This window comes from Bufo gargarizans, chromosome 1 (assembly GCF_014858855.1).
Source record: "Bufo gargarizans isolate SCDJY-AF-19 chromosome 1, ASM1485885v1, whole genome shotgun sequence".
In the NCBI taxonomy this organism is placed as follows: domain Eukaryota; kingdom Metazoa; phylum Chordata; class Amphibia; order Anura; family Bufonidae; genus Bufo; species Bufo gargarizans.
Window position 1 is genome coordinate 412,403,553 of NC_058080.1, and position 19,090 is coordinate 412,422,642.

Below are 19,090 nucleotides of genomic sequence, written 5' to 3' on the forward strand. Positions count from 1 at the left end.
TCATAATATACACACAAAGATGCCGCATGCTAATGAGCTGATTTGAGTCCAGCGTGATGTCATTGAGTCCAGCGCTTATTTAATTAACAGCTATAGCCACTCCCTTGCCCACCTGCTGCATATTCATATGGAAAATAACTGTCACTCAGCAGCAGGTGGGCGGGGAGAGTCAGGAGCTCATGAATATTCATGACTCATCATTATCAGCTGGAGCTTTTCAATACAAGATGTTGGCAGATTGACTGGATCAATTAAAGAAAGTGACCCAGCATTTTGCTTAGAGAATCAGTCACTTATTTATGTTGCCCTTAGTTAGGACACCATAAAACTGGTGACAGGTTCCCTTTAACGTACATGCGTCAATCATCATTTTTGCCATTTTGTAGTGTCTCTGGATTTGTAATTGAACCTACTTATTAGTTTCAAAAAATATAAAAAATACCTCTTTTGGGCTGATAAGATACATTCACTAATGAACAATAAAACAGTAAATGTATTTTAGATGTAAATTTGAGGAAATTTGCCGAGGTTGGTGGTATCAATGCAGCAATAGGGCAGTTGGAAGGTCTTCAGACCCTTTCACTTTTTTCCCATTTTGTTTTGCTGAATTTACCAGAGGTGGACTCAAATCAAGGTGTAGAAATATCCCAAAGATGATCAAGAGAAATTGGAGGCCCCAGAGCTAAATTCCAAGTGTAATAGAAAAGGGTCTGAATACTTATGTCTATACAGAACTTTAGTTTTTCATTTTTAATAAATTGTTTATACTTTGTCATTATGGGGTATTGCATGCAGAATGATGGGGGAAAACCTGAATATTTTTTATTTTAGAAAAAAAAGTTATAGGAATAGCTCACTCCTGTGCAGATAGGGACTAGGCCAAGAATACTGTATCACCCATACAGAAGAGGATATTAAAAATAAATGAATAGGTTGGACTGGCACTCTGTATGCGTGATATAATATGGATAAAAATGGTAATGCAATATACAGTGATCACACAATTTAATTCACACAAAAAAAACTCAAAACATGTTAAAATACACACCGGTGTGTATGTATAAAACTTGATACAAAAAAAAGGATAAAATGGCTTAATATTACAGCAGCAGTATTATTTCATGAGATGATCTAGACTTATAGAGTTCCAGTAATCAATAAACCCAAGAAATGCTGCTGTAATTATTAAGCCATTTTATCCTTTTTTTGTATCAAGTTTTATACATACACACCGGTGTGTATTTTAACATGTTTTGAGTTTTTTTTGTGTGAATTAAATTGTGTGATCACTGTATATTGCATTACCATTTTTATCCATATTATATCACGCATACAGAGTGCCAGTCCAACCTATTCATTTATTTTTTTATTTTAGCACAAGGCCACAACATAACAAAATGTGAAAAATTGAATGGACCTCTTAAGACTTTCCGAATGAATTGTATGTATAGAACATGACTCATATCGAGCATCAGAGCACACAAGGACAAAACGGCATCATTTGGCACACAAGCCTTCCTGATGTAATTGAGGACTCAGACAGTCAACTCCTCAGATTTTGAGACGTATTGAGGGGACGTTAAAAGTTCCTGCTGACAGGTTACATTTCCAGCTTATGAAATGGTTTGGATCTCTGTACCAGTAATAAGCCATCAAGGGTTGGCAGTTTCTATAAGACATCATTCTGCTTATAGCAGTCCTTCAGTGGTGTTTGTAGGTTCATTTCATGTGTGCTTTGCGTCCATGTCACATCCATATGACTTTTTGATAAGTTGTTGCAACAGGACTAGGTTAACTTTGCAAAGGGCTAGAACTCTGTACACATTGAATGGATAGGTACATAGTGGAGAAAACGGCACTCTAAGCAATTGAATGTGCGACGCACAGCAACGGCCATGGGGTCCCTTAAAGCAAATGTTTGTTGTGGCGTCTGTTGCAGTGAAGCCTTTTAGTGATACTGTGGATGGTACCCAGGTATAGGAATTCCAGAGTGGTGTAGGGTGGCCGAAATGTCCCTTAATGTTGGTGCACGTGTCACTATGCTCCTACCTGTATACGCTGGACCCCAGTCGTTGTCGTCCGAAGCAGAGCAAAGGGGGTAGGTGATGAAGGAATAAATTGAGTCCAGACCTTGTGATGAAGTTGATAACAGCTTTACATGAATAAACGTTTCTCCAAACAATTTCAGGCTTTGTCTTGGTTCCAGCAGGTTTTGGCATTAATGGTGGCAGGCAAACTCCTCTCTGCTACATTTGTTGCTCTCTGGCTCTGCTGTACTGACAGGATAGCTATGTCACTTAGCTTTCTCTGGGTGCTGCAACTTCTTTCTGTAGTCTGTCTCTAAATTATGCTATACCAGGGAGTCTCTCTCTCTCTCTCCTGGCTCCTGAGGCTCTTAAGCTGTGGCTTCCATATCCAGCTGAGCTGAAGGTGCTCTGGCTGGCCTGGGCAAGGCCACGTTCAACAGGGATGGGCACTTGCTTCCTTCCCCTAATAGGGGGTAAACTGAACTGACTCTAACTTGGACCCTCCTCCCTCCCTGCAGCAAGTGGGGCAACGCCCACCACACCACCGAGGGGGGGTTAGAATGGAAGGAAAGGCTCCATTCTCTGTCCCTGTAGCTCTGCCATTTATGCTGCCGCCTGCTGTTGAACCAGGCACATTACACGTAAACAGTTACAAAATAAGAAATATGAATACACATTTTGCAGGACCTAGAAATGAATACATAGGATGACGTTAGGTTAACCATAGGAGATAGTAGCAAGGTGCAAAGGTGGTAATGCACCTCTGGGGCGTTACAAATGCAATTAGGTGAAAGTATATTTATAATCCACAATCAATTGGTGATCAATTCACATTAACTAACAAATCTGTAGTCAGTTTAGAAAATTGTATGGTGACTTTAGAAAAATGAATTGACTTTTTGGTCTGGACCTTGTTCACAAACATCACTGAAGGAAAAAAAGACAGCATGTAAGTAAAGTATCACATTTATAGTCTGCATCTGTGGACTAACTGGAGAAGATGGGACTTATAACATAATGGAGGTGTCCACAGGTATACAGTGACAGAAAGTGCTTTGGGTATTTACCGCTCTTTTGGAACTTTCTCCGATAATCCACGCTTTTGCGCTGTACTCCGCCCTATTTCTCTGCACAGCCAGTCAATGTAGTTTACACCAGACAGTTTCTACCTATCTGACTTTATGGAATATTTAGTTGACTTTTTTTTTTACTTTAATTTTTAGATTAGTGCAATTGTTTTATTGCTTATGGGATTCCTGCTGTCTCCCTAATAGATGGGCTGTCCAAGATAATTATCTTATTATTAATTATCTCAGATAACCCCTACGGATGCTTAAAATAAAAACATATGATATATTCAACTGTTTCTCCAGCGCCGTTCTCTGCTGTACTGGTCCACTATAAATAGTCAGTCACTGTCCTCAGCTGTAGACTGCTAAGGCAGTGATTGGCTGCAGGGGTCATGTGCCATATGCTGGCTCGTTTACAAACAGCAGCAGGTGTACAGGACCATTGCAGCAGAGAAGTAGTTGTAGCTGAAATCTATACCAACCCCTAGCTGGAGTAGATTTCCGTTACTGGCAGATGCATAGCCAGGAGATGCGCTAAATATATTTAGATGCCTGTGCCACTGCAAGTTCAAAAATTAGTTTTTTTTTAAATTTATATAGCGCTAACATATTCCTCAGCACTGTACAATCAGAGAGTACATATTCAGACAAACTCCTTACCAATTCAAACAATAGGAATGAGGGCCCTGCTTACAAAAGTTTAGGCTAGTTTCACACCTCCTTTGTGAATTCCGGCAGACTGTACCGGCAATCGGCCGGACAAAAACCGCAGCATGCAGTGGTTTGTGTCCGACCGATTCACCGCATTGTCTATCGGAATGCAGCCGGATCTCCTCCGGACCCCATTATACTTAATGGGGCCGGCGGACATTCCATCGGCATCTGCCAGTGCCTGATGCGGTAAATTTGGGGAGGCTGTTCTCTGCCAAAACAGTCTGTCGGAATTCCCACCGATGGTGTGGAACTAGCCTTACAATAGATCAGGCAATAACTGACCAAATGAATGCGGAACATTTTATAAAATAATTTCAATACATGAAGGTGATCCGTTAGCAAAATAAAGGCTATGGTCATATAAAAAACTATTTGGTAGAGGTCAGCCACACACAATTGTGGTATTTGTTACATTTTTCTATGCATACATTTTTAAGATAATGCAATTTTTATAGCAGCAAAAGCTTTTGCTGTAATTTTGAGCTTTTACAGTGCACATACAGATGTAGCAGGGTTAACGCACAAACTCTTAACCCAAATTTCTTAACTCATCGCGTTATCTTGAAACAAAAGCCATTGAAAAGCAATAGAAGGTGTTTGCTTAACGGATTTAGTTTAGATAACCCGTCTCATAAAGCATGAGTGTTAACTCTACTACATCTGTATCACAATAGGTTTGCTAGATGTAATAATGTAGGACATCCATGTGCTATCGAGGCTGTACATGGATTATTTTCACATTAGTTCCGTAAATTTCTGGTTTATTTTCTGTTGACTGCTGAGTGTCAGTTTCACTGGTTGCTGCTATGGAACTGACCGAGGATGAGCTGAAAATGACTCTCTTCTTTAGCCTATTACCAGTGGCACCTATTTTTACTTTGGCTCCAACAAGCCTTCTTCTCCCTATTGCTTGCATTCTCCAGCACCAGGTGCAGTAGAGTTTTAGAAGACCTTGTCTGAACTAGGAAATAGAAAGATAAGCGGTTACTGCTGTGTATCACAAGCAGGAGCAGGGTATTTGTATTTTTCAGCTATGTACATTCTCAATCTTTGTAGCATTTTATTTGTAAGGCTACTTTCACACCAGCATGTTCCCTTTCCGCTTCCGTTTTGTCACCATTCATTGTCAATGGAGATAAAACTGAACGGAATGCACCAGAATGCGTTCCGTTTGGTTGCGTCCCCATCGTGGACAGAATAATGCTGCAATCAGCATTTTTCTGTCCGTGATGTGGTGCGGAGCAAGACTGATCCGTTTTATCGGACACAATAGAAAACGGATCCGTCCACCATTGACTTTCAATGGAGTTCATGACGGAGCCATCTTGGCTATTTTAAAGATAATACAACCGGATCCATTCATAACGGATGCAGGCGGTTGTATTATCAGAACGCATGGTGTGAAAGTAGCCTTAGGCTACTTTCACACTAGCGTTTTTTGCGGATCCGTCATGAACACTATTTTTATCAGAGAAAACGTATCCGTCCTGACTCCCAATGAATTGACTTACATTGTGTGTCAGGACGGATCCGTCTTGCTCTGCACCACATCGCGGACAGAAAAACGTTATGCTGTCTGCGATGGGGACGTAACCAAAAGGAACGGAATGCATTTTGGTGCATTCAGTTCAGTTTTGTCCCCATTGAAAATGAATGGAGACAAAACGGAAGCGTTTTCATTGCTATTGAGATCCTATGACGGATCCTATGAACGCTAGTGGAAAAGTAGCCTTAATTGTCTTTGTCTTTTAAAAGGAATCTGCCTCCAGGAAATTCACAGTGAAACCAGGAACAATGCCTTATACGGCTAGCTCAGTTGAATTTAATGATACTTTACAGTGAGCTTTTCTAATTGTGGAGAAAATGTACTTTAAATCGATATGTAAATGAGCAGCTAAGTGCACTGAGGGTGGGCCCAAGTCATTCTATAACCTCTCGCTCTTCCTAGTTCCTCTGCCAACAATCATCTCCTTGATTGATAGCTCTAGGTTCCTGCATAGTCATCTTGTTGGCAGTAAGAGGGAGTAGCCAGGGTGCACAGAGTGAATTTGGCCCACCCTTGGTGCACTTAAAGGGGTTTTCCGGTATTTTGATACTGATGACCTATCCTCGGTATAGGTCATCAGTATCTGATCGGTGGGGGTCTGACACCTGGGTCCCCTGCAGATCAGCTGTTTGAGAAGGCAGCGGTGCTCCTGCGCCGTACATTGTATAGCATCTGTGCTTGGTATTGCGCTCAGCTTCATTCACTTCAATGGGGCTGAGCATGATACCAAACACAGCCGCTATACCAGGCATGGCAAACCTGCGGCTCTCCAGCTGTTGTCAAACTACAATTCCCACCATGCCCTGCTGTAGGCTGATACCTGCAGGCAGTCTGGGAATGCTGGGAGTTGTAGTTTTGCAACAGCTGGAGAGCCTCATGTTGGCCATCCCTGCGATATACAATGTACTTGGTAAGCAGAGAGAAGGCCACGGCGCTCACAGGAGGATAGGTCAGCAGTATCAAAAGTACATTTTTCTCCAGATTTAAGAAAAATCTGGTTTAAAAATACATACACAGCTCCTGGAACCCAGAGATAGGCTTGGCAAAAGTTAAACCATGTTTTTATTTCTGTAGCTTACTGATAAATTTAGGGGCATATTTATTAACCCTTTCACTACCAAGCCACTTTATCTTAAATCCCAGGCCAATTTCTGGAAATCTGACACGTGTCACTTTATGTGGTAATAACTCTGGAAGGCTTTTACTTATCCAAGCCATTCTGAGAATGTTTTCTCGTGACACATTGTACTTCATGATAGTCATAAATTTGAGTCAATATATTTCACCTTTATTTATAAAATCATCCAAAATGTACCCAAAATTTTGAAAAATTCTAAATTTTCTAAATTTTTATTTCTCTACTTTTAAGACAAATAATACCTTATAAAATAGCTATCAATCAATATTCCTTTTCCCATATGTCTGTTTTATGTTGGCATAATTTTGTAAATGTCATTTTATTTTTTTCCAAAACCATTTTTTTAAGCACCAATTCAGTTATAAAGTAATTTTGAGGGGCTTACGTAATGGAAACCACCCATTAATGACCCCATTTTAGAAACTACACCCCTCAAATTATTTAAAACTGATGTTACAAACTTTGTTAACCCTTGAGGTGTTCCACAAGAATTAAAGGAAAATGGAGGTGAAATTTCAAAATATCACTTTTTCTGGTAGATTTTTTATGTTAGTAAATTTTTTCTTGAAACACAGAAAGGGTTAACAGCAAAATAAACCTCAATATGCATTACTCTGATTCTGCAGTTTTCAGAAATACCCCATATGTGGCGGTAAACTGCTCTATGGGCATGTGCCAGTGGTCAGAACGAAAGCAGTGTCATATGGATTTTGTAGGCAGATTTAGCTAGAATGTTTTTTAGGCACCATTTTGTATTTGAAGAAACCCTGAGATACCTCTACAGTGGAAACCCTCAAAAAGTGACCCCCATTTTGGAAACTACATCACTTAAAAAATATATTAGGGGGGGGGGGGTACTGAGCACTTTGACATCCTAAGCATTTTACCGAAATGTTGCTTTAGTCCAAATTTTTCATTTTCACAAGGGGTAACAGGAGAAAAATCACCCCATAATTTGTTACCCATTTTCTCCTAAATACGTCAACATCCCATATGTGGTGGTAAACTGCTGTGGGGGCACATGGCAGGACTCAGAAGGGAAAGAGAGCCATATGGCTTTTGCAGCGCAGATTTTGATGGATTGGCTTACGGGTGCCATTGGTTTTCATTTTTTGAGTGATTGTCTTATGTGGGGGCTCATTTTTTACGGAATGAGGTGATGTTTTCATTGGTACCATTATGGGATACATGACACTTTTTGATCGCTTGGTATTACACTTTTCGTGAGGCAAGGTGACAAAATATAGCTGTTTTGGCATATTTATTTATTTTTTACAGTATTCACCTGAGGGGCCATCTCATGTGATATTTTTATAGAGCAGGTTGTTACGGACGTGGCAATATCCCAATGTGTCTATTTTTTTATTTTTAAGTTTTACACAGTGAAAGCCTTTTTGAACAGAATAAAATCTTGTTTTTGTGTTGCCATTTTCTGAGAGACATATTTTTTGGGTGATTGTCTTAGGTAGGGGCTCTTTTTTTGTGGGATGAGATGACAGTTTGATTGGCACCATTTTAGGGTACACAAGACTTTTTGATCGCTTGGTATTACACTTTTTGTGAGACAAGGTGTCCAGAAAATGGCATTTTTTGCAGTTTTTTTTTTACGGCGTTCACCTGACGGGTGGATCATGTGATATTTTTATAGAGCCGGTCGATACGGACACGGTGATACCCAATATGTCTACTTTTCTTTTTTTCACTTTTTTTTTTATTTTATTTTTTTACTTTATTTTGGGAAAAGGATGCTTTTTTTTTTTTTACTTGAAACTTTACATTTTTTTTGTAAAATTTTATTTTGTATTACTTTTTTTTCATTTTATTTATTGTCCGACTCTGGGACTTCAACTTTTGCAGGTCTGATCCCCTGTACAATGCATTACAATACTTCTGTATTGTAATGCATTGGCTGTAAGTGTATTACCACTGTAATACACTTAAAGCTTCCTGCCCCGTGAGATCCAGGCTCACACGCTAGGCATCAGGCTGCCTTCCCTGCTATCGGGTCCCCGTCACAACAGAGCGGGGACCCGATGGCAGCTCCCTCCCCATACATTGCACGTGCCGCGGTCAGCACTGACCGCGGCACATCTTGTGCTAATGCGTAGGCATATACAGCAGGGGTCTGGCTATCAGTCACTGCCGGTCCCATGCAGCTGATCGGGCGGACGCAGCGCGCTGGGATCTAAGGAAGAGCAGTCAGCGCCGTACATGTACTGCGCTGGTAGCAAACAGGTTAAGACCGCCCCTGCACTGGCGGTGGATCTGTCGAAGTTATGAAGGGGCGCCGGTCTCTCCATACCTTTGGCGCCTCTAGTGCCAGTTCTAAATGGAAGACAGCTTCTGAGCTGTCTTACATTTAGACCTTTTTCTAGGCCTGAAAGAGGCCTGCCGGCCCGTCCTCCGTCACGCCCACAGTTTTAGACCTGGCGTGAGCAGGGTGAAGTCACAGCTAGTGGCGCAACTAACCATTGTGCCATCATCTGCGCCTGGAATATGCCTAATATAGGCATATTTCAGTATAATAAATTCATTTTTGTATAAAGAAATAAAAACTTTTCAAAATTATGCTAAGGAAAATGATTCAGAATATAGAAATAGTACCTTCTTGCTTGTTAATATGTAGATGAGTGGGTTTGCAGCTGTACTCAGCTTCACTAACACAGAGGATACAATGGCGACTGTAGGAGTCATTATGTCCTTATAACCACACATCACCAGCAGAGACATAATGTAAGGCGGCATGCCAAAAAATAGAAATGCCAAGATCATCAAGGTGCACATTTTAGCCACTTTAATTTCGTAGTCCTTTAATTTGAGTGCAGAACCAGTTTGGTAATCTTGTAGTCTTCGCAGCTGATAATGGAAGCAAGACATGTATTAGAGCATGAAAGTACGGAGTTCTGTTTTGTGAGTTTCTATCATTGCTCTATGATTTCTATCATTGCTCTATGATACAGTAGTAATAAACCAGAGGGATCTAGATCATTTATTCTGTGCTGTACATGCATTCCCACTACACATGTTCCCACTACATACTGTATGGTACATTGACAGAAAGTTTTATCTAAACCATGACATACTGTATGTAGACTTAACCACCTCAGCTCCCCTAGCTTAAACCCCCTAATGACCAGACCACTTTTTACAATTCTGGACTACACTACTTTCACGGTTTATTGCTCGGTCATGCAACTTACCACCCAAATGAATTTTACCTCCTTTTCTTCTCACTAATAGAGCTTTCATTTGGTGGTATTTCATTGCTGCTGACATTTTAACTTTTTTTGTTATTAATCGAAATTGACCCAAATTTTTGCAAGAAAATGACATTTTTCACTTTCAGTTGTATTTTTTTCTAAAAAAAAATACATTTCTATATAAATTTTTCTCTAAATTTATTGTTCTACATGTCTTTGATAAAAAAATGGAATAAGTGTATATTTATTGGTTTGCGCAAAAGTTATAGCGTTTACAAACTATGGTGCAAAAATGTTTGAAGCAGCTCTGACTTTCTGAGCACCTGTCATGTTTCCTGATGTTCTACAATGCCCAGACAGTAGAAAAAACCCACAAATGACCCCATTTCGGAAAGTAGACACCCTAAGGTATTCGCTGATGGGCATAGTGAGTTCATAGAACTTTTTATTTTTTGTCACAAGTTAGCGGAAAATTATGATTTTTTTTATTTATTTTTCCTTACAAAGTCTCATATTCCACTAACTTGTGACAAAAAATAAAAACTTCCATGAACTCAATATCCCCATCACGAAATACCTTGGGGTGTCTTCTTTCCAAAATTGGGTCACTTGTGGGGTTTTTATACTGCCCTGGCATTTTAGGGGACCTAAAGCGTGAGAAGAAGTCTGGAATCCAAATGCGTAAAAAATGCCCTGTGAAATCCTAAAGGTGCTCTTTGGAATTTGGGCCCCTTTGCGCATCTTGGCTGCAAAAAAGTGTCACACATGTGGTATCACCGTACTCAGAAGAAGTAGGGCAATGTGTTTTGGGGTGTCTTTTTACATATACCCATGCTGGGTGAGAGAAATATCTCTCTAAAAGTCAACTTTTCCCATTTTTTTTATACAAAGTCGTCATTTTAGAGAGATATTTCTCTCACCCAGCATGGGTATATGTAAAAATACACCCCAAAACACATTGCCCAACTTCTCCTGAGTACGGCGATACCACACGTGTGACACTTTTTTGCAGCCTAGGTGGGCAAAGGGGCCCAAATTCCAATGAGTACCTTTTAGGAGGGCATTTTTAGGCATTTGGATTCCAGACTTCTTCTCACGCTTTAGGGCCCCTAAAATGCCAGGGCAGTATAAATACCCCACATGTGACCCCATTTTGGAAAGAAGACACCCCAAGGTATTCCATGAGGGTCATGGCGAGTTCATAGAAGGTTTTGTTTTTTTGGCACAAGTTAGCGGAAATTCTTTTAGTTTTTTTTTCTCACAAAGTTTCCCTTTCCGCTAACTTGTGACAAAAAGTTAAATCTTTCATGGACTCAATATGCCCCTCAGCGATTACTTTGGGATGTCTTCTTTCCGAAATGGGGTCACATGTGGGGTATTTATACTGCCCTGGCATTTTAGGGGCCCTAAAGCGTGAGAAGAAGTCTGGAATATAAATGTCTAAAACATTTTATGCATTTGGATTCCGTGAGGGGTATGGTGAGTTCATGTGAGATTTTATTTTTTTGTCACAAGTTAGTGGAATATGAGAGTTTGTAAGAAAAAAAAAAAAAAAAAAAAATCAATTTCTGCTAACTTTTGACATCAGGGGGGTGAACAGGGAGTCTATATGGGGTGATCACCCCCCTGTCATTGATTACCCCCCTGTAAGGCTCCATTCAGACGTCCGTATGTGTTTTGCGGATCCATGGATCGGATCCGCAAAACACATACGGACGTCTGAATGGAGCCTTACAGGGGGGTGATCAATGACAGGGGGGTGATCAGGGAGTCTAATATGGGGTGATCATGGGTTAATAAGTGACAGGGGGGGGTGTAGTGTAGTGGTGTTTGGTGCTACTTATTACAGAGCTGCCTGAGTCCTCTGGTGGTCGATCCAAGCAAAAGGGACCACCAGAGGAGCAGGTAGCAGGTATATTAGACGCTGGCAGGTTGTAGATCCATTCGCTTACCTGCAGTTCCTGTGAACGCGCGCGCGTTCACAGGAAATCTCGCGTCTCGCGAGATGACGCGCCGGCGCGTGATTGTGCCTAAGTCATCCACCTCCGGACCGCAATCCTGCATTAGGCGGTCCGGAGGCGGTTAAAATGAAGCATGTTGGATAAAACATCTTCAAAGTCTTCTCCCCTTCCCTAATTTTCCTAGTTTATATTTACACATATGTAAACTTTCGTTGCATCAAACATTCATACAGACATCCAGTGCACACAGATATTTTGTGTCCCATAGTTTAAAAGGAGTTTTTCATGGTTAGGCCTCATGCACACGACAGTTTATTTTCACGGTCCGCAAAAACGGGGTCCGTAGGTCCGTGATCCGTGACCGTTTTTTCGTCCGTGGGTCTTCCTTGATTTTTGGAGGATCCACGGACATGAAAAAAAAGTCGTTTTGCTGTCCGCCTGGCCGTGCGGAGCCAAACGGATCCGTCCTGAATTATAATGCAAGTCAATGGGGACGGATCCGTTTGACGTTGACACAATATGGTGCCATTTCAAACGGATCCGTCCCCATTGACTTTCAATGTAAAGTCTGGAGTTCTTTTATACCATCGGATTGGAGTTTTCTCCAATCCGATGGTATATTTTAACTTGAAGCGTCCCCATCACCATGGGAACGCCTCTATGTTAGAATATACTGTCGGATATGAGCTACATCGTGAAACTCAGATCCGACAGTATATTCTAACACAGAGGCGTTCCCATGGTGATGGGAACGCTTCAGGTTAGAATATACTGAAAAACTGTGTACATGACTGCCCCCTGCTGCCTGGCAGCACCCGATCTCTTACAGGGGGCCGTGATCAGCACAATTTGCCGCACCTGAAGGGGTTAATTGTACTATCTTATCCCCCTGTAAGAGATCAGGGCTGCCAGGCAGCAGGGGGCAGACCCCCCCCCCCCCCCCCTCCCCAGTTTGAATATCATTGGTGGCCAGTGCGCCCCCCCCCCTCCCTCCCTCTATTGTAATAAATCGTTGGTGGCACAGTGTGCGCCCCCCATCACCCCCCCCCCCCTCCCTCCCTTTATTGTAATAAATCGTTGGTGGCACAGTGTGCGCCCCCCATCGGCCCCCCCTCCCTCTATAGCAGTAACAACATTGGTGGCAGTGTGCGGCCTCCCATCTCCCCCCCCCCCCCCCGATCATTGGTGGCAGCATAGTTCCGATCGGAGTCCCAGTTTAATCGCTGGGGCTCCGATCGGTAACCATGGCAACCAGGACGCTACTGCAGCCCTGGTTGCCATGGTTACTTAGCAATAGTACAATAGTAGAAGATTCATACTTACCTGCTTGCTGCTGCGATGTCTGTGACCGGCCGGGAGCTCCTCCTACTGGTAAGTGACAGTTCTTTAGCAATGCGCCGCACAGACCTGTCACTTACCAGTAGGTGGAGCTCCCGGCCGGACACGAACATCGCAGCAGCAAGCAGGTAACTATGAATCTACTACTATTGTACTATTGCTAAGTAACCATGGCAACCAGGACTGCAGTAGCGTCCTGGTTGCCATGGTTACCGCGCGGAGCCCCAGCGATTAAACTGGGACTCCGATCGGAACTCCGCTGCCACCAATGATCAGGGGGGGGGGGGCGAGATGGGAGGCCGCACACTGGCCACCAATGTTGTTACTGCTATAGAGGGAGGGAAGGCCGATGGGGGGCGCACACTGTGCCACCAACGATTTATTACAATAGAGGGAGGGAGGGGGGGCGCACTCTGTGCCACCAACGATTCATTACAATAGAGGGAGGGGGGGGGGCCGCACTGGCCACCAATGATATTCAAACTGGGGAGGGGGGGGGTCTGCCCCCTGCTGCCTGGCAGCCCTGAGCTCTTACAGGGGGATATGATAGTACAATTAACCCCTTCAGGTGCCGCACCTGAAGGGGTTAATTGTGCTGATCACGGCCCCCTGTAAGGCCTCATGCACACGGCCGTTGTGTGCATCCGTGGCCGTTGTGCCGTTTTCCGTTTTTTTTCACGGACCCATTGACTTTCAATGGGTCCGTGGAAAAATCGGAAAATGCACCGTTTGGCAGCCGCATCCGTGATCCGTGTTTCCTGGCCGTGAAAAAAATATGACCTGTCCTATTTTTTTCACGGCCAACGGTTCACGGACCCATTCAAGTCAATGGGTCCGTGAAAAAACACTGATGCACACAAGATTGGCATCCGTGTCCGTGATCCGTGTCCGTTTTTTCCTATCATTTCAATGGCAAACTTGACTTAGATTTTTTTTTCATTTTACACGTCCGTGGATCCTCCAAAAAACAAGGAAGACCCACGGACGAAAAAACGGTCACGGATCACGGACCTACGGACCCTGTTTTTGCGGACCTTGAAAAAAAAACTGTCGTGTGCATGAGGCCTAAGAGATCGGGTGCTGCCAGGCAGCAGGGGGCAGTCTTGTACACAGTTTGTAGTGTATTCTAACTAGAAGCGTCCCCATCACCATGGGAACGCTTCTGTGTTAGAATATACTGTCGGATATGAGTTTTCACGAAGTGAAAACTTAGATCTGAAAAAGCTTTTATGCAGACGGATCTTCGGATCCGTCTGTATGAAAGCAACCTACGGCCACGGATCACGGATGCCAATCTTGTGTGCATCCGTGTTCTTTCACGGACCCATTGACTTGAATGGGTCCGTGAACCGTTGTCCGTCAAAAAAAATAGGACAGGTCATTTTTTTGACGGACAGGATACACGGATCACGGCCTCGGCTGCAAAACGGTGCATTTTCCGATTTTTCCACGGACCCATTGAAAGTCAATGGGTCCGCGAAAAAACAACGGCACAACGGCCACGGATGCACACAACGGTCGTGTGCATGAGGCCTTAGAGAAAGGGTGATTGTTAAGGGTTTTTTTCAGGCTCCCGATATAGATGACGTATCCTGAGGAGAAGTCATAAATATCTGATCGGTGAGAGTCCAATACCCCGCATCCCCACTGATAAACTGGTCCCTGCAGCCTCCAGCGCTGTGAATGGACAGGAAGCACACTACCATTCAAAGTGTAGTGGCCGTGCTGGGTTACTGCTACCATTGAAGTGAATGTGAGCTAAACTGCAGTAACCTGGCACAGCCACACTTTGATCAAGGCTGTGCATTCACAGTGCTAGTTTAAACATCAGCTGCTGCAAATAATAGCTGATCGGTGGGGAGCGGGGTGTCGGACCCTCACTGATCAGATATTACTGACCAATCCTGAGGAGAAGTCATCTATATTAGAAAACACCTTTAAATGTATATTCTACATGAACCATGGTGTTTCAGTGGTTAGCATTGTTACCTTGCTGCACTGAAGTCCTTAGTTTGACCCTCACCATGGGCAACATCTGCCAGGAGTTTGCCCTTTAAATCAACCCTTTTAATTTAGGTTGTATGCACCAATGGTCAAAGTGACTTATGTGAGTGAGAAAACATTTGTGCTATATAAATATGTCTGGTATTGCAGTTCTGCCCCATTCTCTTCAATATGTATACACTTAGGTCCATATATATTTGGACAGAGACAACATTTGTCTAATTTTTGTTCTGTACATTACCACAATGGATTTTGAACAAAACAATGCAGATGCAGTTGAAGTTCAGACTTTCAGCTTTAATTCAGTGGGTTGAACAAAATGATTGCATAAAAATGTGAGGAACTAAAGCATTTTTTAACTAAATCCCTTCATTTCAGGGGCTCAAAAGTAATTGGACAAAAATTTAATAATTGTAAATAAAAAGTTATTTTCTAATAGTTTGTTGGCAATGACTGCCTGAAGTCTTGAACTCATGGACATCACCAGAGGCTGTGTTTATTCCTTTTTAACCACCTCCGGACCGCCTAACGCAGATGTGCGGTCCGGAGGTGGCAGCCCTGCGCAGAGTCACGCATATATGCGTCATCTCGCGAGGGCCGGGATTTCCTGTGAACGCGCGCACACAGGCGCGCGCGCTCACAGGAACGGAAGGTAAGCGAGTGGATCTCCAGCCTGCCAGCGGCGATCGCTCGCTGGCAGGCTGGAGATCCGAATTTTTTAACCCCTAACAGGTATATTAGACGCTGTTTTGATAACGGCGTCTAATATACCTCCTACCTGGTCCTCTGGTGGTCCCTTTTGTTAGGATCGACCACCAGAGGACACAGGTAGGTCAGTAAAGTCGCACCAAACACTACACTACACTACCCCCCCGTCACTTATTAACCCTTTATGAACCCATGATCACCCCATATAAACTCCCTGATCACCCCCCTGTCATTGATCACCCCCCCTGTCATTGATCACCCCCCTGTCATTGATCACCCCCCTGTCAGGCTCCGTTCAGACGTCCGTATGATTTTTACGGATCCACGGATACATGGATCGGATCCGCAAAACACATGCGGACGTCTGAATGGAGCCTTACAGGGGGGTGATCAATGACAGGCGGGTGATCACCCATATACACTCCCTGATCACCCCCTGTCATTGATCACCCCCCTGTCATTGATCACCCCCCTGTAAGGCTCCATTCAGACGTCCGCATGATTTTTACGGATCCATGGATACATGGATCGGATCCGCAAAACACATGCGGACGTCTGAATGGAGCCTTACAGGGGGTGATCAATGACAGGCGGGTGATCACCCATATACACTCCCTGATCACCCCCCTGTCATTGATCACCCCCCTGTAAGGCTCCATTCAGACGTCCGCATGTGTTTTGTGGATCCGATCCATGTATCCATGGATCCGTAAAAATCATGCGGACGTCTGAATGGAGCCTTACAGGGGGGGTGATCAGTGACAGGGGGGTGATCACCCCCTGTCATTGATCACCCCCCTGTAAGGCTCCATTCAGACGTCCGCATGTGTTTTGTGGATCCGATCCATGTATCCATGGATCCGTAAAAATCATGCGGACGTCTGAATGGAGCCTTACAGGGGGGTGATCAATGACAGGGGGGTGATCAGGGAGTCTATATGGGTGATCACCCCCCTGTCATTGATCACCCCCCTGTAAGGCTCCATTCAGACGTCCGCATGTGTTTTGCGGATCCGATCCATGGATCCGTAAAAATTATACGGACGTCTGAATGGAGCCTTACCAGGGGGGTGATCGATGACAGGGGGGTGATCAGGGAGTCTATATGGGTGATCACTCCCCTGTCATTGATCACCCCCCTGGTAAGGCTCCATTCAGAAATATTTTTTGGCACAAGTTAGCGGAAATTTTTTGCTTGTTTTTGTTTTTTCTTACTAAGTCTCATATTCCACTAACTTGTGTCAAAAAATAAAATCTCCCATGAACTCACCATACCCCTCACGGAATCCAAATGCGTAAACATTTTTAGACATTTATATTCCAGACTTCTTCTCACGCTTTAGGGCCCCTAAAAAGCCAGGGCAGTATAAATACCCCACATGTGACCCCATTTCGGAAAGAAGACACCCCAAGGTACTCCGTGAGGGGCATATTGAGTCCATGAAAGATTGAAATTTTTGTCCTAAGTTAGCGGAAAGTGAGACTTTGTGAGAAAAAAACAAAAAAAAAATCAATATCCGCTAACTTATGCAAAAAAAAAAATAATTTCTAGGAACTCGCCAGGCCCCTCATTGAATACCTTGGGGTGTCTTCTTTCCAAAGTGGGGTCACATGTGGGGTATTTATACTGCCCTGGCTTTTTAGGGGCCCGAAAGTGTGAGAAGAAGTCTGGGATCCAAATGTCTAAAAATGCCCTCCTAAAAGGAATTTGGGCCCCTTTGCGCATCTAGGCTGCAAAAAAGTGTCACACATGTGGTATCGCCGTACTCAGGAGAAGTTGGGCAATGTGTTTTGGGGTGTCATTTTACATATACCCATGCTGGGTGAGAAAAATATCTTGGTCAAATGCCAACTTTGTATAAATAAATGGAAAAAGTTATCTTTTGCCAAGATATTTCTCTCACCCAGCATGGTTATATGTAAAATGGCACCCCAAAACACATTCCCCAACTTCTCCTGAGTACGGCGATACCAGATGTGTGACACTTTTTTGCAGCCAAGGTGGGCAAAGGGGCACATATTCCAAAGTGCACCTTTCGGATTTCACAGGCCATTTTTTACAGATTTTGATTGCAAGGTACTTCTTACACATTTGGGCCCCTAAATTGCCAGGGCAGTATAACTACGCCACAAGTGACCCCATTTTGGAAAGAAGACACCCCAAGGTATTCCGTGAGGGGCACGGCGAGTTCCTAGAATTTTTATCTTTTGTCACAAGTTAGCGGAAAATGATGATTTTTCTTTTTTTTTTCTTTTTTCCTTACAAAGTCTCATATTCCACTAACTTGCGACAAAAAATAAAAAATTCTAGGAACTCGCCGTGCCCCTCACAGAATACCTTGGGGTGTCTTCTTTCCAAAATGGGGTCACATGTGGGGTAGTTATACTGCCCTGGCAATTTAGGGGCCCAAATGTGTAAGAAGTACCTTGCAATCAAAATGTGTAAAAAATGGCCTGCGAAATCCGAAAGGTGCACTTTGGAATATATGCCCCTTTGCCCACCTTGGCTGCAAAAAAGTGTCACACATCTGGTATCGCCGTACTCAGGAGAAGTTGGGGAATGTGTTTTGGGGTGTCATTTTACATATACCCATGCTGGGTGAGAAAAATATCTTGGTCAAATGCCAACTTTGTATAAAAATTTTTTGGAAAAGTTGTCTTTTGCCAAGATATTTCTCTCACCCAGCATGGGTATATGTAAAATGACACCCCAAAACACATTCCCCAACTTCTCCTGAGTACGGCGATACCAGATGTGTGACACTTTTTTGCAGCCAAGGTGGGCAAAGGGGCACATATTCCAAAGTGCCGTGAAAAAACACTGATGCACACAAGATTGGCATCCGTGTCCGTGATCCGTGTCCGTTTTTTCCTATCATTTCAATGGCAAACTTGACTTAGATTTTTTTTTCATTTTACATGTCCGTGGATCCTCCAAAAAACAAGGAAGACCCACGGACGAAAAAACGGTCACGGATCACGGACCTACGGACCCTGTTTTTGCGGACCTTGAAAAAAAACTGTCGTGTGCATGAGGCCTAAGAGATCGGGTGCTGCCAGGCAGCAGGGGGCAGTCTTGTACACAGTTTGTAGTGTATTCTAACTAGAAGCGTCCCCATCACCATGGGAACGCTTCTGTGTTAGAATATACTGTCGGATATGAGTTTTCACGAAGTGAAAACTTAGATCTGAAAAAGCTTTTATGCAGACGGATCTTCGGATCCGTCTGTATGAAAGCAACCTACGGCCACGGATCACGGACACGGATGCCAATCTTGTGTGCATCCGTGTTCTTTCACGGACCCATTGACTTGAATTGGTCCGTGAACCGTTGTCCGTCAAAAAAAATAGGACAGGTCATTTTTTTGACGGACAGGATACACG

The 19,090-nt window shown here is 43.4% G+C and overlaps 2 protein-coding genes across 2 annotated transcripts in view; one reads left to right on the plus strand and one right to left on the minus strand.

Annotated features, from left to right (window-relative positions):
* CCDC171 (coiled-coil domain containing 171) overlaps positions 1-19,090 on the plus strand; it is a 142,440-nt gene that overhangs the window by 120,285 nt on the left and 3,065 nt on the right. The gene's annotated exons all lie outside the window — the stretch shown is intronic.
* OPN3 (opsin 3) overlaps positions 4,521-19,090 on the minus strand; it is a 29,985-nt gene continuing 15,415 nt past the window's right edge. Inside the window, exons 3-4 of the mRNA XM_044279489.1 lie at positions 9,100-9,351; positions 4,521-4,772 (exon numbers count right to left, since the gene is read on the minus strand). Coding sequence (XP_044135424.1) covers positions 4,521-4,772; positions 9,100-9,351 — 504 coding nt within the window. The remainder of the gene's footprint in view (positions 4,773-9,099; positions 9,352-19,090) is intronic.